The sequence below is a fragment of the Lissotriton helveticus genome, chromosome 1_1, assembly GCF_964261635.1.
Source record: "Lissotriton helveticus chromosome 1_1, aLisHel1.1, whole genome shotgun sequence".
In the NCBI taxonomy this organism is placed as follows: domain Eukaryota; kingdom Metazoa; phylum Chordata; class Amphibia; order Caudata; family Salamandridae; genus Lissotriton; species Lissotriton helveticus.
Window position 1 is genome coordinate 1,390,272,622 of NC_136057.1, and position 26,758 is coordinate 1,390,299,379.

Sequence of the window (26,758 nt, forward strand, 5' to 3'; positions counted from 1 at the left end):
CGCCGTGTTCCTCCGGAGGGAAGCGAACTTGTTTCATCCCACGACCTCTGCCACTCTCGTTGTCCCATTGTGTCGGTGGACCCTGCTGGCCTCGTCCGGAACCGCGATTCCAGTTGTTGCCTCGACCGCGAGGCGGTCTCCATGTACCTTGGTCTAAAAAAGAATTCGGTTGGTATTGCGGTTGGTAATTCTCCTGTACACCACACTCTTCAGGAAGCCTGCTGAACGCAACTCGCTGTTACTATATTCAAGTCATCATCCACGTAGTCTTCGTGACAATTTACCACATGGGCAGTTCCTTCGGGTCCGGAGGAACTGTAGCAGGAAGGAAGACTACATGGCACAATCGGATGTATTGATGACACGCCTAATAGATAGAGGCTATCCTAAACGGCTAATCAAACGTTCAAGGAAAAGGGCATGGTTTAGTCATCGCGAGACACTTCTCAAACCCTCTTCACGCATGGACCAAAAAGGAAAACGCATGATATGTGTTACCACATTCTCTACAAAAAGTCAAGAAATAAAAAAAACAATTAATAAACACTGGGGTTTAGTCGGCAACGAGTTGGAAATCCCTGAGGTACCCATGCATGCCTTTAAAAAGGCCAGATGTCTGAAGGACTACGTAGTATCATCCTTTTTGGAATGTCCAATGGCTCCTACCTTGGCCTCCTGTTGGAAACAATCCCCTATAGTCGGACATTTTAGATGTGGTAGCTGTAAAGCTTGTCCCTCAACCATCCAATCAAAGGATTTCACGTTCAAAAACCACCATCATACCTACAAGACCCACACTAACTGTAACACCAGAAATGTTATTTATGGGATAATCTGCCCGTGTAATTTGATATACGTAGGCCAAACCCAACAACGGGTGAAAGCTAGATTTCTTACACATTGCAGTCGCATAAGATGCAAAACACCGGGAGCACCACTAGTTGAACATTGTCAAAGAGAAAACCATCTCCTTGAAACACTTAAATGGGCAGTTCTTGAGCATGTGACGTTAGGCCCCAGGGGTGGCGATGTATCTAGTGTACTAAATGTCAGAGAATTGAAGTGGATTCATATTTTTAATTCTGTATCTGATGGTCTAAATGAATCCGAAAGCAGCTTCGCACAGTTGGCTAACCTATGAATTGAAAAGTTCTTTATTTTTCTGTGTGAATCATGGGGTTTTCTTAACCGTGTGGTGTAGTGCCTTTCACTAACCTGTGAGATTTGTGCGCATTACCTGATGGTTACCTCTGTGTCAACCACTGCTGTGACATTGACACACTGTGATGTCTTTATATTATGAATATCATGTGATTCAGTTTATAAAAATTTAATGCATTTGGGGCTAATTTCCATCCGCAAAGCCCTTGGTTCTGTGTGTAATACCCGATGGTCACCCCTGTGCATCCACCGCTGTGACAATGATACACTGTGCTGTTTCTGAATGGTGTTGTTGTAATTTGAATATCATGGGATTCGGTCCGTAGAAATTCAAATGCCAATGGTGTTATTGTATGAATTTTTATATATCTACTTTGTTACTGGTAAACGTTATCTTAAGCATGATAATTATGGAAACCTGTCATGAAACCTACTTCCAAGGTCCCTGCAAATCTCTCTTCCTAAACAAGAAATATTTCCCTTGAATCTGTGTCAAAATACCGTTTCCCTGATTCTTTTACATGCCGGTGTAGTGGAGACAAATCTGTTTTCCATTTCCTTTAAAAATCCCAGGTGGAGGCCCCGCCCCACTCTGTCCAACCAGGAAGTTTTTCCCGACTGAGCGAACGCTAGTGAGACGGGCAGTTGAATCGTACCGAGCCGTGTACCGGCGGTGTCAGGTGAGAGGCTAAAACAAAGCGGTCCAGCAATTATGATACTAAGCAGTATGAGCCCGACATTAACTCGGGCGGTATCTGTTTTCTTTGCAGATGGTCACCGTCGATATCCTTTGTACTGGTGGTAATTAAATTAAGGTGAGCTGCATACCTAATGCATTTTCGAGTACGCTCTGGTTACTAAACTCCATTTAGCAATAATAGTTTACTCTCACTCCTGTTGTCTCGATCTCTTAAATTTTTAGAATCATACCACACGGGGATCAAATGCTATGCAACCTATGCGCTGAACGCAAATGAATTCTGACCTGTTTTCCAGGTGAGATCCTTAGGTATTCCAGGTTCACTAAATAAAAGATTATAACGCTTGTCAGCATTAGAGTAACAGTAGCCTGCATTCCAATATGTCTATGTTTTAGCAGGGCTCTGTTAACAATATAGAGGAAGACACAAGACATTACAAAAAAATTTTTTGAACCCTAGTTGCGATGTGTTTTGGCTTTTTTTAAGCAATAAATGCACATAAGAAGCTTTCTCTAATAACCACGATTGTATATAATAAGACTGGTATGTTTTTTGAATAAGCAGGCATTCCAGCGAGCCTGCTATAACGATTCTACCTTAATTGTGAGCGATTTAGTCCACCCCTCCAGCAAAGCAAAGGAAGCTTACAAGTTAAATTGGATACTCGAGGTATGATCATCTCGTTGTCTATGGTTACAATAATATCCCGGAAATACAAGCGTATTGTTGACAGTACTGTGTATATAGATGGAGTATGATTTTTTCATTTTCTGAATCATACTTCACAATAGGTTGTTGAACAAGACGTCGAAACCCCCTCGGCTGGATTAGACTCCTTTTCCAAGATTAGATACAAGCACCTGGATGGCGTATCTCATCCTTACTGAAACAGTTTACAAATGGGTAGGTTGGTAATTCTAGCCGTTAGAACCCTGCTGGGAGTACCTACGTTAAACTGAAGAGAGTTCAAAGAAAAGCTCTGGGCCTTCTGTGTAAGACCAGTTAATGATTACGATTTCTTTTGTGATCTCTACTCAGGAATAAAACCACAAGTTCTGGGAACCATCAGGACCAACAATCTATTTTGGTTCATCTCCCTCTGTGTGATAGGTGAGTTCACACTATACTTCAATGACTCTGGAGGTTATCTCCAACTGTAGTGTTCCACACTCTATATGTTTTGTGGATAGAAGACAACACGTCCTTCCCTTTTCCCCCTTTTTTAACTAACCACCTGCCTTGTATGCATCAACAAGGTAGCTGTATACTAAATAATCTTTTAATTGTTTCTTTAGGAGGTTGCCCACCCACAACCATTCCGTCCTGAAGAAGACCCCGTTGTAAGGACTAATATCCTACGCGTCTTGTGGGTCGAAACGTAGACGCTAATATCTTCACCAACTCCCACCCCCAAGCTAGACTAAAGCAGCTGAAGGCGAGCTAGGTGGTCTACACCAATAAAATTCTGGACTCTATAAGAGCACAATACCGTGGACCTTGGTTCAAGGAATCACATGAACATTGGTTTTGAGTTATGATGAATACCTATCACGAACGATTCTGACTATTTCCCTATTCCTACTTTAACCTTGGCACTTTCCCTCACTTCACCCCCCCCTCTATGTTGTGTATGTGGGCACATATACAAAAATTTTGTAGTAAGATTGTTGATGAAATTTCAACCAATGAATGGTAACAATGCAAATTTGAAATAAATCTTTTTGCATTCATTTATCTGTTTTCTTTGTAATAATTGTACAAAACTGTAATTATTTGGTTTCTGTCTGGGACCCCTCGCTTGTATACTACTTAATCACCCAGGTCCCTTGACTTTACTGGGTCTAACCCTTTGTGTATACCACTCATAATCCTCATCAGCCAGTCTATCTTGAATCCAGTGGCCAAGTGAGCAAGGGACTGACGTCTGAGCATACCCTGCCACACTTAGGGCGAACAAAGCGATACAAAAGGGGATGATGGACGGAGCGTTTGAGCAAATCAAACACTCACCCCCAGTCAACTGATCTGGGTTTAATCCATCACCATTCTTTAGCTCACTCAGCCACCCCAGTTCAGACATGGCCATATGCAAATCAGTCTGACCCTGTGCCTCATGGGAACAGTCCAGCCCGAACTGCCAAGCCATGTCTTCCCTGGACCGGAAACAAGCATCCTGGGACCGGTTTCAGATTCATAATCCTCATCAGCAGGCTATCTTGAATCCAGTGGCCAAGTGAGCAAGGGACACTAGCGGCTGCAGCCCCCTCTCCGCTGCATCAACGTGCTAAACTATTGGGAGAGTTCCAGCAGCTACCACTACGTGAGACCGCTTCCTTGGGGAAATATGCGCGCGCACATGTGTATGGGGAGGGAGAGAGGCCGGGACGCACTTTGGCCGGTTTGCTTGCTCTTCGACACCACACCACCTATATTACCCAGCTCTAGACAGCAGACAGCACCTATGTCACTGGCAGTGTTGATATCCAATCTGCCTTGTCCTACTACACTCGGCTATACACTACGTGCTCCCCACCAACTGGCGAAGCCCTTTCCGATAATTTAAATGAGATAGCATGGTGTGAAGGAAAAAGGACAGCAACAATTCTTGGCCTTGCCCATTGGCACGGACGAGATTATTGAAGCCATTGACAGTCTGGATGGCTCACGTGCTCCCAGCACAGACGGCCTTACAGGCATGTTCTATAAAACTTACAACGCGCAATTAGTCCCCACATCTCCTAGAGGTCTACGCAGAGGCGCTAGAGTCGGGAGAGTTGCCCCCCAACTGCTCTGCCGGCTCCCCCTTGGGAGAGGGGGAGTGCAGCTGAGCAATTTACGAGGGACGGTTTCGGCCGATTTTGTTACAAGCGGGATGATATTGCCGACCCCCGGTAACAAAAGCGGGCCCCCAGGGACCCAAAACCCACCCCCACCCTAGCAGCCTACCGGGGAAACGCCCGGGGCCCGCTATGGCCAGTCCAGCCCTGCTTCTTAATAGGTGTGCCTCATATAGGTCACTGTCGCTCTTAAACCAAGATTACAAAATGTTGGCAAAGGTACTTTCTACACGTATATCGCTTTTAATCGTCCAAATCATTTCCCCCCGCCACTCGAGCTTTATGCCGAACCGCTCGACCTCGGTAAATTTACGCACATTGTTCACGGTCATCAATCAAATAAACCCTGCTCTCCCTGCTGTGGCGCTATTATTAGATGCGGAAAAAGCATTTGACTCTTTGGAGTGGGATTTTCTTCAGGCGGCGGTCAGTAAACTGGGATTCCCCTCAACATTTCCACTCTTTAGTCCACCTTTTATACTAAGCTTAGAATAAATGTGGCACTGTCAAATAAATTCGCACTATCATGTGGCACTAGGCAGGGCTGCCCACTTTTGCCTCTGCTTATTATTATAGCGATGAACCCGCTGGCGCGGATCTTCAGAAACGGCACCTCCAGTGAGGGTTAGGGTTCGATCAGGGTCCCTTCCTGGCGTCCTTATATGCGGACAATGTTCTTCTATTCGTTCGAGAACCTGTCACAAATCTCTCTCCGATTATGCGGGAGGTGGTGCGGTTCTGTGTTTTTTCCAGACTGGTCATCAACTGGAACAAATCTGAAATAATCCCCCTAACTGACGCTACCACTCAATTCACACTAGACTTCCCCTGCGCTGGTGCGATGACCCCCCCCCCCCCCAGATATCTTGGTGTAATTCTACACCGCACAGCCTCGGAAGTTGTCCGGCTTAATTATGGTCCGGCCATAGACCGCCTCTCTGGACAGATAGACCGCTGGATAGCACTCCCACTGTCGATGGCCGGCCACATTGCAATCATTTAGATGGTTAATCTACCTTGGTTTTTATATATCCCAATTCCACTAACAGTCTCCTTTTTTAGTACCCTTCGGCGTATTCTGATGTAATTGGTCTGGGAAGGGGAACAAGCGCGGGTAGGCTGGTTGACACTCACTTAACCCGTCGAGCGAGCAGGCGCATTATGCTTACTTTTGGTATCACCCAGATGTGCGATTACATTTCCTGAAGCCTGAATGCACCTAGGCCCGCCCTTACCCCCTCTCTACTATTCTGCAGCTTGGACTCAGGACACGGGCTGAGATTCATACACTGCAGACCACATGTTGGGCTAGGTGACGCCTACGTAGGTACCTAAAGGCGGGCCATATATAATCCCCGCATTTGCCGATTCTGAATAATCTGTGGATATCCCCTACAACTGAAGTTCTAACGCAGAGTGCGCTCACTCGTTGTCGGCTGTAAACCATAGAAGACATGTTTAGAGATGGACTATTACGTTCAGTAACAGACTTGACAAATGACCTGGATTTATCTACATTAGACCGTTTTCTTGTGCACAGAACGCGAATGTCACTAATTACTGCGCTATGTCCTGAGACGGAGGAGCCCCCAAAGTTCCTCCCACTCACTACAATCATTACTACACCTGACAGCGCACACCTGGTTTCCAGAATGTACCATTCCAGCGCAGACACTTTGACCGGTGATGGGTGGTGGGGAGCGTGCGGCCTGGGAGGGAGACCTGGAGCATCCCATGACAGATCAGATGTGGGCCTATTGCTGTGAACAGACTTGTCTGGTGTCAAATAACTATAAACAAACTTTTACATTTTAAATATCTACATAGAATCTATACCACCCCTGTGATGCTTGCACAAATGGACCGCACATAGCCGGATAACTGTCAGAGATGTGCAATGGCGCATGCTGGATTTATCCACTTGGCATTGAACTGCCCCTCTGTCCTGGCATTCTGGAAGGCGCTATTCAGACATTTGGAACTAATGGTCGAGACTGAGCTCTCTCATACGCCGCAGTTGCATTATTGCTAGCCAGGAGGCAGGTTTCCCTAAACTGAGGTGGAGTTGCGCCACCGATGGTGAGGTCCTGGTTGAGGGATTTAATATACTGTGACACTACCAGTGACATTTATGCATCTTTGCTGCCTCTTTCTTCCCGCCCCAAACATATCTGGAAACCACTCCGTTCTTATTTGCTACTCCATCCTGAACTTACTGACTGAAATCTCATTCATGGTAGCATAACTGCTGGCTCAGCCAGAAGGTAATACGGATCTGATTTATCAAACTTTTATTACTGTATGAATCTGTAGTGTTGTTGATGTCTACGTAATTACTGCCATTATATATGACATGTCTGTCAACAAACGCTCTACATGCTTGGCATTGTATGTGAAGTGATCTTTTTGTATATTCTTTTGAAAAATTGCAATAAAAACAAGTTTTTAAAAAAAGGCTCTCAAAAGACATTGGATGATTGATCCTCACCAGTTTGTCCTTCTCTGCCATCTGTTTCCAAACCTCTGCCAGCTTCTTACTCAGCTCACCAAAATCTGTACAAATGGGACAAAAATGCCTTAAGCAATCATATATATATATCCCTGCTTTTGACCCAAACATCTACAAACTCATGGATTTGTACAAGTAGTCTTCAGTCCATGTTTTGCAAGTGTGCCATTCTGCCACGCTAGGACAGAGTAGGGGCCCCACGCATGATTGACAATGGCACACAACACACTCACCTTCCACAGGTTGACTGGCAACAGCACAGGACTCTCATATACGCCACAAAGAACTGAAATATAGACCATTTACAGTACACAGCTTTCGCAGACCAGATTCATTTTCGCTACACTCACCCAACCAAGGTTGACTAGCACTAGTAAACAGCATTCAGCACAGACTGATTGGCAATTATGCATGCCACTCACCTATCTCCGGTTAATTTGCAAAACGTTCAACTGCTCCAGGATGACAGGTAATAGCTCACTGAGCTCACCCAGCCCAGGCTGACTGCCAACAGAACAAGGTACACTCACCCACCACAGATTGATTGTCAATGGCAAATGGCACTACCACATACCCCAGGTTGATGGCAACTGCGATACTGCTCACCTATCCTAGGTTGATTGGTTACAGTGCACCACTCACTTAGCTACCCCAGGCTGACTTAAAGTTGCACGTGGCACACTCACCTAGCCCAGGGTGGTCAGCGTTTATGTTTACCCGGAACTCTTTGCAGAAGACCTGATAGGCAGTCATGTTCTTCTTCTTGGGCTAGAAAAACAAGCAGACACAAGGTATCCAAATCAATAAAATGGGACGCAAGCTGCCAATGAAAAGCCATGACTTGTGAGAAATGTACAAGGGAGGAGATACACACCCAGCAGGCACACTGCTCCCCTCAGAATCCTCCCATTGCTGTGGAGTCTCATTGCATCAGACTGTCACTTCAAAAGGTATGAACAGTGTTCAGCTGAATTAACATTTTCCAACTTCTTGTTCTACTTTCTTTATTTGGTATTAATTCCACTCTATAGACTCAAATGAAAAAGTCTATTTTGTTCTAAAGCCATGTCCTAAAACAAATTAGGTCACTTTTTCAGTCTAAGATTATATTTCCTCCATGAAAAGAAACTCCCCGTTGGATAAAAAAAAAAGTATTGACATCCAACAATCAGGATTTCTTTTTATTTAAAAAAAAAATATGTTCTACTTGTATTACGCTAATTACTGTGAATCCAAGATCTTCTGCTAATGCTGCCTCAGCAAAGTAACAGACACCAAAAAGCATGCTGAGCTTGAAATGCATATTATTCACACATTAAAAGCGGTGAACCTTCTCCAACCCTTTCTACCAATCACGTCCAACAACTCAACCCTTTTAGAGTTTCCAAATGTTTGCAATAAAATGACATTTCTGTACCTAAAGTGGTCAAATTTTCCTTGTGCAGAACAATTTATTATGGGCACAATAATATTGAGAAGAAAGCTCAAAATTATTTTTGCCAAAAAGCGAACACCATGTGGTTTTGTATTTAATACAACAAGACTATGTCGAGAGTAATCCTGTATAAGACACAAAGTTAATGTATGAAGCATAACTTGAATTTGTATTGGCTATAAAGTGTGTTTTGTAAGCAATGTTGTCATTGTTATGTTATGATACTACGTGTTATAGTGTACAAAGCATACCCAATGGGTATCTTGGCACTAAAACACAGCATTGCGGCAAAATCAAAAAGTGGAAGATTAATATTGATTAAAATATATGAGAAAAAGGTCACATTTTTAGAGATTTTCTAAATGTCAACAAATGGGATTCTGCACGCAGGGAAATGGGTTGTGTTGCAAGGATGCTGCACACACACAGAACTATGCACAGGAATACGGGGCCTTGGTGTTAGGGGCTAAGCCTTCCTACTGCCTCAGTACCCACAATCCCAGGACCGACAACCTATAGTGTCTTACTCGCTCTCCTAAACCATCACGAAGATGCAAATGATTAGACACCCCAGAACACAAAACTCCAGACTCTCTCAGGAATCGTGGTAACAAGACATTCCTTTTTGCTCACTCACTCATACTTGTCCACAATAAGAATTGTCCCAGTAAGGAGTACAGTTTAAAATGTTTATTTTAACTATTGTGCTCTAAAATGCAGTATACGAGCCACTACCAACAGCAAAATGCATATACTCAACACAGAATTGTAGCAAGTTCATATATCATAAAGGGAGATGTCATCTTATAAAGATAGTGGATAAAGGGCTATAAGGCCTAACCACCTCCCCTTGGTGAGAAGAAATATTATATGATAGAAGATCTCTGGGCTTTGTCAGCAGACCCCATACCTTAGTGCCTAGATGGTATATCTACATCATTATTATTATTAGATACTTATATGGCGCACTGCTACCTCCAATGGAAGTGTCCCGGCGCAATTTCCTAGAACAAACGGTATACTTCAAAATGGTACAACCCCAAAGCATGGCCGAACAATTAATTCAAACGAAACAACCACGTTTTTAAAGCCTTTCTAAAAATAGATTCTTTTTCGATCCTTCTGAGTTCCTCCGGCATTGAATTCCATACCAAGGGAGCACGTACAGAAAAAGCTCAGCCTCCATTCCTACTTTTTTTTAAATCTGGGAACTTTGAGGAGATTTTGACTGTTTGATCTCAAAGTTCTCTATTGTAAGTATCTCTGAATTCTAACTCTGAGATATTTAGGACCAATATCATGCAGGGCTCGATGAGTCAAGATCATGGTTTTAAAAAGAACTCTTTTCTTTATGGGCAGCCAATGAAGACTCACCAAATGGTGGGATATGCTGTGTCTTACAGGGATATTTCTGATAATTCTGGCTACCGCATTCTGAATAAGCTGGAGTCTTGAAATCAAGTATTCAGGTAAACCAATAAAAAGACTATTGGCATAATCCAAACGTGAGGTAATGGTGGCATGTACCACCGCTTGCCAACATTCCATGGGAAGGTAGTGTAAAAATCTGCGCAGGGTTTTCAATTTCCAAAAACACACTGACGACAACTGAGCAATGTATTCTTTTCCTGACATTACTGTATCCATAAGAGGTAGGAACCTCCTACCTCTTCTCCCTGGAAAGGTCCCTATCCAAGTGTGTATTAACCATACATGCATTCCCATAATATTAAAGCCCGAGTTTTCAGCAGGCTAAGCTGTGTTAGCGTGTTTTGTCTAGGTGCTAGGGACTGACCAGAACAGAATAACAAGGGGCATTGTTTATCAACCCTTTTCACCGTGTTAAGACTAAACTCCAGGAACAGACAGAGAACGTACAAAGCAGACGGTTCTCATGTGAAAGGCATAAACAGAGTCTTGCAAAAATATAGCATGTAGTAACGTGCCCAAAAGCGGCATCATGGCAGCAGAGCACATGCTAACTTAGTGATGTCGACAATGTCCCTATCGGCAAATGACAGTAGAGCATTTTACTTCATGGCCGGGCAGCAGAAAAAGCATAGCTACCAATCATAGCTAAGGCTCCCTGTTTTCCGTTTTTACTGATTCTTACAGATAAATACAGACAGAAAACATTCATTTTCTTGTCTGTATTTATTTTTAAATGTAGATAAAAACGGAAATTGAGTTGCTTTTTGAGTAATTCTAAATACTGTCTGCCATGACTGCTAGGCCAATGGATGTGTGGATTGATAGATAAGGGGGTTAAAAAAGAAAGCAATTTTAGTGAAGAGGCTTTAACAGCAGTAGATATGCACATGGTTGATACTAACATTTTGAATATTTTCATATAAGTCCACTGCTTTATCTCCTGCTGGTGTTCACAGCACTGAAACCTGGCGGACATTCAAGAATGAGCGCATATATATTAGGTTAAATAAATGTGGAAATATACTAATTTCAGGTACTTTTTCCACAAAACCCAAAATACATTTGGATAAATACAGATAAATTAGCAAAAAATAAATATGGATAAACACAGACGGAAATGGCAAAAAAATAAATACATAAAACCGGGAGCCCTAATCATAGTGCACCTTACCTAGGGATTTTCAAGAATTAATGACCCAGCTGATCTTAGGTGTTAAAACCTTGGGTCAGGGGAGATGACCTAGGGTCATAAAGAACTTTATGAAAAGAGACAGTGCGGAGAATCAAGTGCCGGTGGGATAAAGACATTCCACCTGAGACCCATTATCAGCCTAGCAACCAACTTTCGAACCAGCTGAAGGTTCTGTATTGCATAAAAGGCTAATAGACCACATTAGAGTATTCAAGGTGAGGGGAAATCAAGGCATTTGTGGATTCTACTTTCTGGGAGAAAGAAAGATAGGCAAAATAAATTTCTGAGTATGTGTTTGAAGAAAACATCATGAATCTAGCACAATGAATTGATTAGAAAGATCGAGCGGAACCTATTTGTATTTTTTTTGTACATGTTTTGGCTTTAAACCAAGAAAATGCTGACAGAAAGGAAGCTCTCAGAAATGGGTTAATCTCAGAGCTTGTAGAACTTTTTTTATTGTCTATGATCAGTTTTAATTGGTTGAAATGCATCCAGCTTTCAAGAACTGTAAGACATTCACAAAGCCATACAGCATATACTGCAGGACTACCTGAACAATTCAAGATAATTTGAGTGTCGTCTGAATAGTAAAAAGAAACAAAAGGACTGAATGATGTGAATCAAAAGCAACATATACATATTAACAAGCACTGGCAAAGCAAGTAGGTCTCGCTTATGAGACCTATTGGATTTGTTAATGTTTCTAGCCATGCTAAACAGCGTTGCAGCTGCTATGCACCACAGTGAAAAATATAAGAACTGTTTTGTCTTTTTAGTTACCAATCTGAGATGGAAAAAAAACATTTTAAAACGTAGAGCAAAAGTACTGTTTAAAATGGAGCTCAAAGGGGTTTAAAAAAAATAAAGGATGAGCTGGTTGCAGGAGTAGATCACTCATTGTTTTAATACACCATGTAAAGCTTTGAATGTGATGTAGCTGTCCCCTTAGTGGTTCTTGCAGAATACAATAGTGTACTATCTTAATTTCCTCTGTGATTAATCTACTGAAGCCCCCCTACTGGCCAAACTCCCATAATTATCATGTATAGGTTGTACAAAATTTTTCTTTATATCTCCATCTGCCAGTTTACACATGCCTCAAATAAATACATCTTATAAGTGTGTGTGGAGTACATTATATGTTATGTATTACATTATGCTATATATTCACTGAACAAATCAAAGGTTGCATGCAGGGGTGTTATAGTTAGGAAATAGAATTTAAACCTTAGAAAAAGCACTGACAAACCATAGCTTACAGGGACGTTATAGTTGGGCTCAGATAGCCCATGCACAAAACCATAGAAATTCCGCAGCTATAGTTACCCGAGTTAATTATAACCTACGCCCCCGCAATGCACTGCTTTTGACCTCAGATATTAAATCACTCATGACATGGTTAGTGATATCACTCATGATGTCCTCCACAAAACCACTCACACCCACATATAACCTCCCATACACCCACTCACATACCCATTCACAGACCCATACAACTACTCACACAACCACTCATCCATAGAGCCACTCATACAGCCACTCAGACAACCACTGTGAGTGGCTGTATGGTTCTGTAACTGTGTGTGAGTTGCTGTATGAGTAGTTGTGGGAGTAGTTTTGAGGGTGTGTGAGTGGATTTGTGAGTCAGTGAGTGTCTGCATGGGTCTGTGAGTCGGTGTGAGAGTAGCTGCGTGAGTAGGTTTGTGAGTGGCTGTATGCATCTGTGAGTGAGTGTGCAAGTTGCTGTATGCATCTGTTAGTGGGTATGTGAGTGACTATGGATGTGTGAGGGGTTATGTGGGGATGTGAGTGACTATATGGGTGTTCAAGCAGGTGTGTGACTGTATGGGTGCGTGGGTGGCTGTGTGGGTCTGTGAGTGGATGTGAGAGTGGTTGAATGGGTGTGTGAGTGGGCGGCTGAGTGTGTGAGGGGGTGGGTGGCTGACTGACTGCATGGGTATGTCAGTAGCTGTGTGACTGGGCCAGAATGGAATCTCACCAGCCCCTTTATCCAACAAGAAGCCACAGATGCACAAAATGTCTAACCAACTGGAGTACTTTCTACTGGTTAATTAGTCAGTGCTAACTTTTTGGGTGAATGTCTAGTGCATAGTCTACACTATAGTTGCATAATGGACCAGGAGGATATGTCCCCAGTAAGCTTCTGTGCGTTTAATATCAGCAATTTGATTGTCCTTCATGCGTCTTCTTCCAGAAATCTGTGATAACATGAATTCTCCTATAGAAAAGATGACAAAACTACAAAAAGGTGAATCTCAATCACACAAATGTAGTTCTTCTTACCTATATAAAGTAGGTGCTTCTTTGTTTTGTGGAGATGTCCTCAAATTCATCACATAAAGAAGGAGTCATCTCATCAAAATCAGCCGGAAACGTGCCAATGGACTTTTTGGTAAGCTGCCCATCATAATGGCAAAAGGCGGGAAGACCTTTGGGTACTACTAAGGTGGACAGGGACGGGCCAAACGGGCGAGGTTTCCAGGTGATTTTGCACATTTGAATACTCATAGTTATTTAAAGGGAGAACCATGGGCTTCGCTCTCAATAGAAGAGGACAAGAAAGAACCCACCTGCCACAGTCACCACAGCTGGCGCTCCAATAGATCAACAGGGCATTCACCTCCACCAAAGATTTCAGATGGTTTTTCAATGTGAAACTGAGAAAACACTTGATTTGCCTTCGCCAAGCCCAGGAAGTTAGGATAATTTCTTCTTTACAGAAGAGATGGGGTGCCACGTGGCCCCCCTTCCCAGGCCAATATTGGCCCAGGGACCCCAGGGCCCAGCCACTTGATGCTGGGTACCCTGGCGCCCACCCAGTGTGCACTTTTGGGGACCATGGGGGAGCCTCAACGCCCCCACTGTCCATGCCGGCTCCCTGCATCCAGCGGGAGCCGGCATTGCACCTGCATGCAGGGAGCAGCCAAAAATGCTGCTCCCTGTGTGGGAGAGGAATACTGTGAATATTTTCTCAGTGTACATGCCACCGGCACTACATAACATAGCTATTCCTGATCAGAGCACATTCCTACTGAACCTGCCGGAGGGAGAAATTCTGATAGAGGAAGGCTTTAATATGACACTGTGTGATCTTCAAGATCAGCAGCCCTCCAAGGACTCATCAACACAACTACTCCAAGCTAGTGGATTTTCTAAGGGCTCTCTGCCTCGTAGATGTCTGGCCCACCCGAAACCTGCAGACACAACATTTCACATTTCATTCAGGGGCTCACAATAGTCACTCAGGGATTGACTTTGTTCTCACCCATGCGGATCGAGTGTCCAACTTCAGAGATGTGCGCCATCGGGCGGGGGGAATCTCGGATCACAACCTGTTGTGGGCCTGCTATGCAGCGGGGACGCAGAGCTCTTTTGATGAATATCCCATTGCACCCATGGTGCCTGAAGGTTCCGCAGATACGGACAAGACTGGTGCAGGCTACAAAATTGTACTTAGAAAAAAAATTAGACTTCAGTGGAGTCTGCGTGGGTCTTATGGGAGGCCGATAAGAAGGTTATAAAAGATCAGGGACTCTCCTTTATGGTGGGTAATAAAAGAGACAAGAGGTGAGCGATGGAAACACTTGAGGGCACCATATTAGAAGACTCAGAAGCTAAACTGACGAGCGACCACACAGACGCAGCATCACACATACTAAAGCTCAAGAGACAAGAGTATAGGGACCTGGCATTAGAGGCAGCTAGAGCCAAGCAGTCGGCAACGTGACATAAAATCAATGAAATTAGAGATAAAGCTGTAAAACTGTTGAACTGGCTTGAAAGACAAGAGCGGACGGAGAGGTGGGTCCGCACGCTCACCACAGACATTGGGGAAACTCTGAGCGACCCTCAGAGTATCGCTAAGAAATTATACCCGCCTATACACTCCTGTGTTTATCGCCACAGCTGAAGATTCAATATCCTTTCTGGCGGACCTCCCACTCCTGGTGCAGTCCCCCGAGGATTCAGCATTTATGAAGAGCGATTTCACATTTGAAGAAATAGTGTCAGCCATCCGTAGTATTCAATCGGGAAAGGCAATGAAGGCAATGGAGCCAAATGGCCTCCCGATAGAATTATATAAATCAACATCCCTCCAAGTGGCGCCTCACCTGCTTAAAATGTACTTGGAGAGCAGGCGGACAGGATAATCTTATCCATAAGCCTGGTAAACTGGCAGATCATTGCGCTTCATACAGGCCAATCTCTGCTTAATGCGGAGATCAAAATACTAGCCAAGATACTTGCTTCCACACTTATCCAACATGTCTCCCACTTAGTGCACCTGGACCAATTCAGTTTTATGCCCGGGAGAAACACAGCCAGTCATCTGCGTTCGCCTTAATGGGTAAAAGGCAGGAAAGATACTATTCAAGAAAACGCAGTATTGATCTCCCTAGACGCCTTTGACACTGTTGAATGGCCATACTTGTTCGCAGTCCTAGAACAAATGAGGTTTGGCCCCAAATGTTTGACTTGGATTCGATTCCTATACACGTGACCCATGGCGCAAGTACTAGTGAATGGACGGATCTCGAGCGCCTTTCCTCTCCGGAGAGGGACGCAACAGGGTTGCCCCCTGTCGCCACTCCTCTTTGTCCTGATTCCAGAGCCTCTGACAGTGTGGGTCAGAAGTGACCCGCTGATACGGGGTCTTAGTTGGACGGAGGGATGGGAGGATCGCATAATCGTATACGCTGATACTTTACATCGCTACACCACATCGTTCCATTGCTAGGATTATGAACATACTCACAAACTTTGGTAAATATTGTGGCTACTCCATAAATTGGTCGAAATGGCTCTACCAGCGGAATGTGAGGCAATAGTGGTAGTAGAGGGCTTCCTTTATTTGGGGATGTTTGTTACGGCGGACCCAGACCTGTTTCATGCCCCCTTGAGACGCCTCCGTAGTTATGTCCAATATTGGAGGTCACTACTATTATCATTATTAGGACGCACAGCACTATTTAGGAGATGGCGCTGCCCCACTTCTTCTATGTTTTACAAAACACTCCGTACAAGATCCATCAAGCCTACTTACGATTCATTGAGAGTAAAGTGTGAGATCTGCTCTGGGATGGGAAACCTCCACGGATAGCTATGCAGTAGTTGGTACGGGGGTGGTATGATGGGGGAATCTCTTTACCAAATATCCAGAAGTACTATTGAGCGATCCAACTGGCAGTCATAAATCAATGGGTACATCGATCACACGAGGAGCAAGCCTATAGGATGAATAGGTTTTTGCTGGGCATGGGGGCTACACTCAGGCATTGTATACTAACCCCAAATACGTCCTGTGCTCTCCAGGCCACTGGAATCAAGCTATCCCGGCTGATAGCCAGAAACCGGTCCTAGGATGCTTAATTCCGGTCGAGGAAAGACATGTCTTGGCAGTTCGTCCTGGACTGTTCCCATGAAGCACAGGGTCAAGACTGATTTGCATATGGCCATTTCCGAACTGGGGTGGTCTGGTGAGCAAAATAATGATGGATTAAACCCAGATCTGTGACTGGGGGTGAATGTTCTGCCATTGTGCAACATTCCGTCCATCAATTGTTGTTTTTGCATTTGTCACCCCGAGTGGGACGGGTATGCTCAGACATGAGTCCCGTGCTCTCCAGGCCACTGGAATCAAGCTATCCTGGCTTGACGGCTGATAGCCAGAGACCAGTCCTAGGATACTTAATTCCGGTCCAGGAAAGACATGGCTTGGCAGTTCGGGCTGGACTGTTCCCATGAGGCACTGGGTCAAGACTGATTTGCATACGGCCATGTCTGAACTGGGGTGGTCTGGTGAGCATAATAATGATGGATTAAACCTAGATCTCTGACTGGTGGTGAATGTTCTGCCATTGTGCAACATTCCGTCCATCAATTGTTGTTTTTGCATTTGTCACCCCGAGTGGGACGGGTATGCTCAGACGTGAGTCCCGTGCTCTCCAGGCCACTGGAATCAAGCTATCCTGGCTGATGACGGCTGATAGCTAGAAACCGGTCCTAGGATGCTTAATTCCGGTCCAGGAAAGACATGGCTTGGCAGTTCCGGCTGGACTGTTCCCATGAGGCACAGGGTCAAGACTGATTTGCATATGGCCATGTCTGAACTGGGGTGGTCTGGTGAGCAAAATAATGATGGATTAAACCCAGATCTGTGACTGGGGGTGAATGTTCTGTCATTGTGCAACATTCCGTCCATCAATTGTTGTTTTTGCATTTGTCACCCCGAGTGGGACGGGTACGCTCAGACGTGAGTCCCGTGCTCTCCAGGCCACTGGAATCAAGCTATCCTGGCTGATGATGGCTGATAGCCAGAAACCGGTCCTAGGATGCTTAATTCCGGTCCAGGAAAGACATGGCTTGGCAGTTCGGGCAGGACTGTTCCCATGAGGCACAGGGTCAAGACTGATTTGCATATGGCCATGTCTGGAGTGGGGTGGTCTGGTGAGCAAAATAATGATGGATTAAACCCAGATCTGTGACTGGGGGGTGAATGTTCTGCCATTGTGCAACATTCCATCCATCAATTGTTGTTTTTGCATTTGTCACCCCGAGTGGGACTGGTATGCTTAGACATGAGTACCGTGCTCTGCAGGCCACTGGAATCAAGCTATCCTGGCTGATGACGGCTGATAGCCAGAAACCGGTCCTATGATGCTTAATTCCGGTCCAGGAAAGACATGGCTTGGCAGTTCTGGCTGGACTGTTCCCATGAGGCACAGGGTCAAGACTGATTTACATATGGCCATGTCTGAACTGGGGTGGTCTGGTGAGCAAAATAATGATGGATTAAACCCAGATCTGTGACTGGGGGTGAATGTTCTGCCATTGTGCAACATTCCGTCCATCAATTGTTGTTTTTGCATTCCTCAAAAGAAGTGGCCATCTCCTCGAAACTACGACTGATCCAACTCAGAATTCTAAATTGATCCGACCTCTTTAGAGCTACGCTGGTTAAAATGGGCAAGGAGGCTACCGCACTAGGTCAACGACTATGTGGACAGAAAGGCATATTTTATCAACTATTATGGTAATGTCCGGAGATTAGACTATACTGGGAGACTGTGGTGAACACAATGACGTGTGTGCGTTGGGCAGACTTCCAACCCAAGCCAAAATGGACCCTACTTAAACTATGGGAGGCGACTGATCTGAGTCACAAAGATCAAATATGGGTAACACTAGGAATGATGATCGCAAAGCACAATATAGCTAGACATTGGGGGGCACAAGCTGTACCAACTCCTGAGGAGTGGGGAGAGATATGGATGGGTGCATGATTGTTGAAAGGGCTGTGTATGAAAGTAGGGCTAGCCCCAGGAAATGGGAACAAGTCTGAGGAAAATGCAACACTCAGAGGGGTGAAATCTGCACTGGACCCTCTGTAAGCCCCGGCAGAGCAATCAGGGGGAATAATATTATGGATGATTCAGATTGTGAAACTGTGGAGATGCATTAATCTTACGACTGAACTAGGTGCACTGTATTGTGACTTAAACTGTGGAAATGCATGACTGCTATGTTAAAATGGTTGCATCCTACCTGACAGTATTTTTCTCATAATAAAAAGATCTTTAAAATAAAAATGCTGCTCCCTGCATGCATGAGCAATTCTTTCATCTAGAAAACAGATGAAAAGTCCACTCCCAGAGAACAGGAGCAATTTTCCTGTTCCCACCCGTTGGGAGCAGGCAACGGATTGTTGTCACTTGGCCGAAGCTGTCATAGCTCCTGCGAAGTGACAGCAAACTACTATGTCCTGAGGGTGGGCGAATCGGGACATAGGGAGCCAGCCCTGGGGGGTGGCAGTCCCAGAGCCATTAATGTCTACAGAAGGGGGGGCCTTTCTTATTGTAAGGCAGAAGGGAGGGGGGTGGTGGTCCGCGGGGGTCGCAAAATGCCACTGAGGGGTGCCGCATGGCCCACCTTCCCATTAACAATAAGGTCATTGCCCGGGAGGTGGTAATCCCCATGGCTGAAAATGGCCCTGGAGGGGGGCCGGCATGGTCCCTCTATCCAATCTTATAATTGGGGCTGCCCTAGGAGGTGATGGTTCCCCATTGTCCCAGGATGGGTCCATGAGCCCCCCATCCTCTATATTGTTATGTCCTTGCCCCAGGGAGGTAGGTGTCCCCGGGTCGTAAACAGCCTACGAAGGAGGGCTGTGTAGCCCCTCCTCATGTTTTTCACACTGGTCTGGCCCCAGGGAGGTGGCGGTCCCCACAGCCTACATTGCCCATGGAGAGGGGGGCGCATGCGTCCCACTCCTCAAAATATATATTGATATATGCCCCCGGGACCTGACCCAGCCGGGGGCGCAACTAGAAACAATGCAGTGAGACCATGTGTTTTTTCCCAATTTTTCCCCAATTTCGCAGATCCACCGTTATTTCACTGCAAACATTAAACCAAAAAAAGCTTTTTGGCCATGGCAGGGTCCCTGGGGGACTCCACCACCAGGCTTAGGGGGTTAGGGTATTCTTACCCTGCCCCCCCTTTTTATACTTATTGGGGGACTCAGGTGAAACTGGGTCCCAAAATAGCTGCCAACGCTTCCTGATTTAAGTGTTGGCAGTCAATCAGATCTCAGCATGAGATCTCTCGGATCCGCGGAAGGTCCACATCCCTAGATATTCAATTTTGCTTTTCCTTTTATAACTCTGCAACTACTGAACAGATTTACACCGAATCACAAAAAGAACTCTTTCTGGATCAAGAGCTACCCCTCTGCCAAATTTCATGCAATTTCGTCAAGTAGTTCGGGCTGTAGTTGTGTCAAAATCCCTATGGGAAACTGCATGGAAACGCAAAATGCTTTACCCCCCTTTTTCTTGGCCCCCCACTCCGAAACTTTCCATGCAGAACTAGACAAACCATGCCACTATTTGGGGAAAATTGTGTGAAGATTCATCAAATGGCGCCAAAGTTATAGGAAAGTAAAAAAATGCTTTTCAAATGGAAACCAGGTCCCAACTATAACTACCTACTGCCGAGTGCCAGTAGGTAGGAATATGCTACTTACCAGTATGCATCTGTTCTTGGCATGTAGGGCTGCTGACATTTATATCTATGGATAGATCGCAGCCTAGTGTTGGGTCCGGATGATTGCACATTGTTGTACTGGAAGAGTCTTCGAAGTATCACGAGATGGGTGGCTCCTCCCCTGGACTACAGTGCGCATGGGCATCCTCTCCATGCTCAGATTGTTTTTCGCCATTGTGGCAGAGATGGAGTATGATACAGTAAGTGATGACCATGCTTGAGAATAATTCTGAGTGCTACAGCTGCGACAGGCACCGGGGAGGAGGGTGGGCGATATAAATGTCAGCAGCCCTACATGCCAAGAACAGATGCATACTGGTAAGTAGCATATTCCGTTCGAGGCATGTGGGCTGCTGAATTTATATCTATGCATAGAATAAATAGCAGTACCCTCCCTAGCGGCGGTTGCCCGTACCAGCTGCAGCAGTCTGAAAAAGAGTTCTGAGAACAGCTTGACCTACAGCAGCTTGCTGTTTTGAGTGTACATCCACGCAGTAGTGTTTGGTGAATGTGTGTATGGTGGTCCATGTGGCTGCTCTATATATATCCTCTAGAGGAATGTTACCTAGGCAAGCCATGGATGCCCCTAACTTGCGTGTGGAATGCGCTCTTGGGGGAACTGTTAATGTGCGTTTAGCCTTTTGATAACAGATCTGTATGCACTTAACAATCCATCTAGGTATACCTGATTTTGAAATTGGGTTGCCCTTGTGCTGTGGAGGGAAGGCAACACACAGTTGCTTAGTTTTCCTGAAATCTTTAGTCCTGTCAATGTAATACAGGAGAGCCCTCTTAACATCCAGTGTGTGTAGTGCTCTGTCTGCTACCGAATCAGGATTTGGGAAGAAGACTGGTAGTTCAATAGTTTGGTTAATGTGGAACTGTGAGACTACCTTGGGCATAAATTTAGGGTTGGTACGCAGCACTACCCTATTAGCATGAATTTGAATGAAAGGCTCCTGAATAGTGAGGGCTTGCAGCTCACTAACCCGTCTTAGCGACGTGATCGCCACCAGAAAAGCCACTTTCCATGTGAGAAATTGTATCTCACAAGAGTGAAGAGGTTCAAATGGTGGACCCATGAGCCTGGTGAGGACTATGTTGAGGTTCCAGACAGGCGAAGGCGGGTGTCTTGGAGGAATGACTCTTTTGAGTCCCTCCATAAAAGCTTTAATGGCCGGCACTCTGAAAAGGGATAGGTGCTGTCTATTTTGGAGATAGGCTGCCATTGCAGCTAAATGTATCCTGATGGAACTATACGCTAGATTGCATCTGTATAGGTGCAGCAAATAACATATGATGTTTTGCGTGGAAGCATCCAGTGGATTTATGTCATTATTGGAACAATAGATGACGAAACGCTTCCATTTTGCCGCATAGCATGCTCTGGTGGTAGGTCGTCTAGCCTCCTTGATGATGTCCATACAGTCAGGGGGCAGGTTGAGGTAGCCAAACTCTATGACTTCAGGAGCCATATTGCAAGGCTCAGCTGTTGCGGATCTGGGTGCTGAATGTCTCCATGGCTCTGCTTGAGGAGACTGGGTGTGAGCTTTAGGCGCTGGTGGGGCACCACTGAAAGTTCTAGGAACGTGGTGTACCATGCTTGCCTTGCCCACGTTGGAGCAACCAGGATGAGTGTCATGGAGTGCTGCCTCAGTTTGCGTGCCACCAGCGGGATGAGGGGTGCTGGAGGAAAAGCGTACGCAAATCTGTTCGACCAGTTCATCCATATCGCATTGCCCTGAGACTGCGGGTGTGGGAACCTGGCGGCGAAGGTGTGGCATTTTGCGTTTTCTTGTGTGGCGAATAGGTCTATCTCCGGATGACCCCACCTCTGGAAATATGGTTGGAGCACTGAGGTATGTATCTCCCACTCGTGCATTTGATGGCTGTGTCTGCTGAGCAGGTCCGCCATCTGGTTGTCCTTGCCTGGGAGGTGTTCCGCCATGAGGATCATGTTCCGTTGGATGGCCCACTTCCACATGCACTGTTCCAGGTGTGACAATTGTGGAGAGTGTGTCCCTCCCTGCTTCTGAATGTAATACATTGCAGTCATGTTGTCCGTCCGGATCAGCACGACTTTGTTGCAGAGATGCAACTTGAATGCCTTCATTGCCATGAAGATTGCCATCAGCTCCAGTAGGTTGATGTGCAACCTTTTCTGCTGCGTGGTCCACAGTCCCTGCACAGTATAATGGAGGACATGAGCTCCCCATCCCTGGAGAGATGCGTCCGCTGTTAGCACTACCTGTGGTACAGGCTCCTGGAACGGTCGTCCCCTGCAAAGGTTTTGTGTGTTCCACCAATACAGAGAGGTGTACGCACGACCGGTCACCAACACTAGGTCTTTTAGCTGTCCATGAGCCTGGTTCCACTGGCGCGCTAAGCATTCCTGAAGCGGACGCATGTGTAGCCTCGCGTGAGGGACTATAAAGATGCAGGAGGCCATCATTTTTTTTTTGTCAAATAATTTTTATTGCAGAGTAACATATACACAAATTGGGACCACAATCATCATTAGAGGGCACAGAAGCACTGATTTCCGAGCAGTAGGTAAAATGCGGGAAAACATAGCCATTTAGCCCTCATCCCGGAGGCAGGGCGGCGCCAATGCTCAATATAGGTTACCATATGAATTGCTGCGATCATCTCCAACAATGTTCAGTGTTCTGTGGCGTCTGCTTTTATTTTTTTCAGTGGGTGAAGTAGCCCTGATGTACTAGTGTAGTTATGTATATGTCGCAATGGCCCCCCCCCCTTAACCTACAACTCCCAACCCCCCCCGCCCTCACTGGTGTCAGCGTCCGTGTGTGGTGCAACTGTAAGCACTCATGGTCTGGGAATCCGGATCATTCGTGTTATACTGCGAGTGTGGTATCCCTGGTAGTGTCGTAGGCCCATTTATTGTTGTGGGGGCCGATCCGTTCCCACCTCCTCCATCTCCTCCTCCTCTAGTGAGTTGTCTCTGAGAGCTTGTACTAGTATTTCCCATGCCATCGCCGCATCCCGTGCCTTATCATCCGAGTTACGGCGGGCCAATTGATAACGGATTGTGCTCTCCGCAGTGGCCCATTTTAAGAATTCGTGCAGCCACCTCCTGTGTGTTGGTCCCACCCTTGATTTCCAACCTTTAATCAATTCTCTTTTGGCAAGGAGGAAGCCCATGTCTATGAATTTACTGGATAACTTGTTTTTTTTGGTGTGGGGGAACCAGTGTAAAATAGTGACCGCACTGTCATAGAGTAGCTCCCTGTCTGTGATCGCGTTCAAAGTGTCTCCAATGGTGGTCCAGTAATCCTGGAGTGCGGGACACCCTCTCAGCATATGTACTAAATCAGCTCCTATGTGGTCGCACCTAGGGCAAGCCGCGTCAGCCATGTGAAAGTATGCAGTGATTTTTTGCGGGGTGAGGTAGGCCCTGTGGAGGATGTATAGGTGTATTAGCTGAAAACGCGCATTCCTGGTGCTCTTTCTAGCTCTACACACTAGCTGCGCCCATGTCGTGTCCGGGATATCTAATTGCAGGTCCTCTTCCCATTTAGTTTTAAGCGATGTAAGAGGCAGCAGTGTTTCGGAGAGCATTCTGCGGTAGAGGCAAGTGACGGCTTTGAATGTACCCGCCGCCATCATCGTGTATTGGCATGCTAGGGAAGTCGTGGGTTCCGACAGTCCTCCTCCCCAGTGCCTCTGCATGGCTCTCACCACCGCTGCGTGCAATAAGTAGTCACCTCTGGGGAGGTCGTACCGCTCTTGTAGAGTCTGGTACGGGGATAGCACTCCGTCCTCGTATAAATCGCCCAACATTTGGAGCCCTGCTTCTTCCCAAAGGCGTAACCCCGACCAGTCTCCACCATGCGGCAGTGCCGTCACCATGCCTAATGGGATTTCAGGGGCATACGGGCGGCCGGGCCCGACCCGCTTCTGTGCACGATTCCAGCATTGGCGGAATGTCCGCTCCTCCTGAGAGAGTCCCCTCAAGAACAACTTCTGTTGTAGAGTGATATACGCCAGGACATGGCGAGGGGTACCCCGGTCCCTGTCCTGTTCTGGCCCTCGATAGACTCTCGCCACCTCCTGCGTAAAGCACTGCAGTTGTCCCGCTAAGTAGTACAACTCAAAATCCGGGACCGCTAGTCCCCCCTCATCTCTAGGGCGGGTTAGTGTCGCCAGCGCGATCCTACGCCTACCCGTACCCCACAGGAAAGACACCAATATAGTTTTCAGGTGTTTAAAGGTCGATCCTGGTATCCATACGGGGAGGGTTCGGAAGAAGTAGAGCAGTCTCGGCAGGACAATCATTTTCAGGAGTGCCACTCGGCCAGCCATCGAAAGGGGCAAGGTGGCCCAGAAGGATATACAACCCTTCAGGGCACGGATACACCGGCCAATATTGCCGTCTAGGAGGTCGGCCGGGTCGTGATAAACGTGGACTCCTAGGTAGCTCAGACAGCGGGGTTCCCATCGCAGGCGTGATCGGAGTAGTGGGCTTTCCACCCCCCTCTGAAGTGGGAAGAGGCACGTTTTCGTCCAATTTACCCTCAGTCCCGAGATATCGCCAAAGCCCTCTAAGAGTCTCTCAGCACCCTCTACCGCCTCATCCGCGTTGTCTAGGAAGAGGAGGAGGTCATCCGCATACAGGGAGATGTAGTGGAGGTCTCCTCTGAAGGTCAGGCCTGTATAGTATTCCCCACTCCTGCCGAAGCCGCGAGCGGTTCCACCGCTAGTGCAAACAGTAGCGGGGATAATGCGCATCCTTGTCGGGTTCCTCGAGTCACCTCGAATTGGTCCGAAACCAGCGGTCCGATCCGTACTCTGGCCCTCGCAGTGGAGTAGAGCACTCTAGTCCACTGTATGTATCCCTCTCCCAGACCAAATCGGCGCATCACTTCGTATAAGTAAGTCCATTCCAGGCTATCAAAGGCCTTTTCTATGTCGACAGCCAGCACGAGGGGGGAACCCGCCTCCGGCGGCGGGGTATCTACTAATCGTAGCAGTCTGCGAATGTTGTGCGAAGTATTCCTCGTGGGTATGAAACCCGATTGGTCTTTATGGATCAGTTCTTGCAAATGGGACAGCAGTCTGGTAGCCAGCACCGTGCTTAGAATTTTGTAATCAGTCGTTAGCATAGCTAGCGGCCTGTAAGAAGCAGGATCAATGCTTTCTCTCCGTGGTTTCAATAGAGGGATCACTATGGCCTCGCTCATCGACTGGGGGAGTTGGCCTGCTTCTTTTGCCTCGTTATAAACTAGTTGTAGTCTCGGGGCCAAGAGATCTAGGTATTTCCCGTAGAATTCAATGGGCAGTCCATCCATCCCCAGTGTCTTATTACGCGCCATTCGCTTCACAGCACTGCGTATGTCAGACAGTGTAATGGGACCCCCCAGCGCTTCAGCCTGCTCCCGGCCTAGGTGTGGTAGCGGTAAGTCGGCCAGGAAGGCTTCCAGCATGTCAGTGCTGTCGTCCAACCCAGATTTATACAACCTCTCATAGTACGATCTGAAGCAGTCCGCTATCGCGGGTTGTGTGGTATGGACGTGGCCTTCAGGTCCCCGCAAGGTCAAAATTGATTGGCTATTTCTACAGGGATTTGCAAGCCAGGCCAGGAGGGATCCTGTTTTGTCACCCTCTGCGAGAGTTTTCGTGAGGTACGTTCTGTAATCAAAGCTGCGGAGGCGCTCCACCTCCACAGCCACTGCCTCTCGTGCCTTACACACTGTCTCCTGCAGGTCCGGGCGATTAGGGCGGCTGATCTCCGCCTCCCGCAGCGCGCTCTCAGCCTTCTCCAGGTCTTCTATCAATGACCTGCGCGCTCCCGCGTATTTCCCAATACAGTGGCCCCGTACCACCACCTTAAATGCATCCCATTCCGTTGCTCTGGAGGAGGTGGTGCCCTCGTTGTCCCCAAAGTACTGGTCGATCCGCTCCTCCAGTTCAGCACGGAAGGGCGGGTCATCCAGTGTCGGGCCGCAGCCGCCACGTCGGAATTTTGGGGGGCACTGTCATCCAGTCCAGGGACAGGAGGAGCGGGTTATGATCCGACAACGTGCGCGCCAGGTACTCCGTGCGGAGCACCGCTGCGAGCACTGCAGGGGAACACAGAAAGGAGTCAAGACGCACATGCAGGTCGTGTAGGTTGGAGTAGAATGAGTAATCCCGCACAGTGGGATGCTGCGTGCGCCAGCAGTCTGATAGGGCCCAGGCATTTTGCCACTCGGTTCTACAGTTCGCTAACCGGTACACAGGGGAGGTGCGCAGCGGAGGGTGTGATCTATCTAGCGTAACATCCGCAATGGAGTTGAAGTCCCCGCCCATTAAAGTTGGACCTGAGATATAACTGGCAAGTACCCTGGAGAGTTTGGTAAAATAGGTAGCCTGATCTACATTTGGCGCATATATGTTGCAGAGCGCTATGAGTCTGCCTCT

General features: G+C 46.6%; 1 protein-coding gene across 2 annotated transcripts in view; it reads right to left on the reverse strand.

The window, feature by feature from the left end:
- Positions 1 to 26,758, reverse strand: part of HMGXB4 (HMG-box containing 4) — a 402,840-nt gene that overhangs the window by 93,202 nt on the left and 282,880 nt on the right. For both annotated transcript variants that reach the window (XM_078684139.1, XM_078684137.1), the window contains exons 4-5: positions 7,895 to 7,976; positions 7,188 to 7,252 (exon numbers count right to left, since the gene is read on the reverse strand). In XM_078684139.1, the coding sequence (XP_078540265.1) occupies positions 7,188 to 7,252; positions 7,895 to 7,976 (147 nt within the window). The remainder of the gene's footprint in view (positions 1 to 7,187; positions 7,253 to 7,894; positions 7,977 to 26,758) is intronic.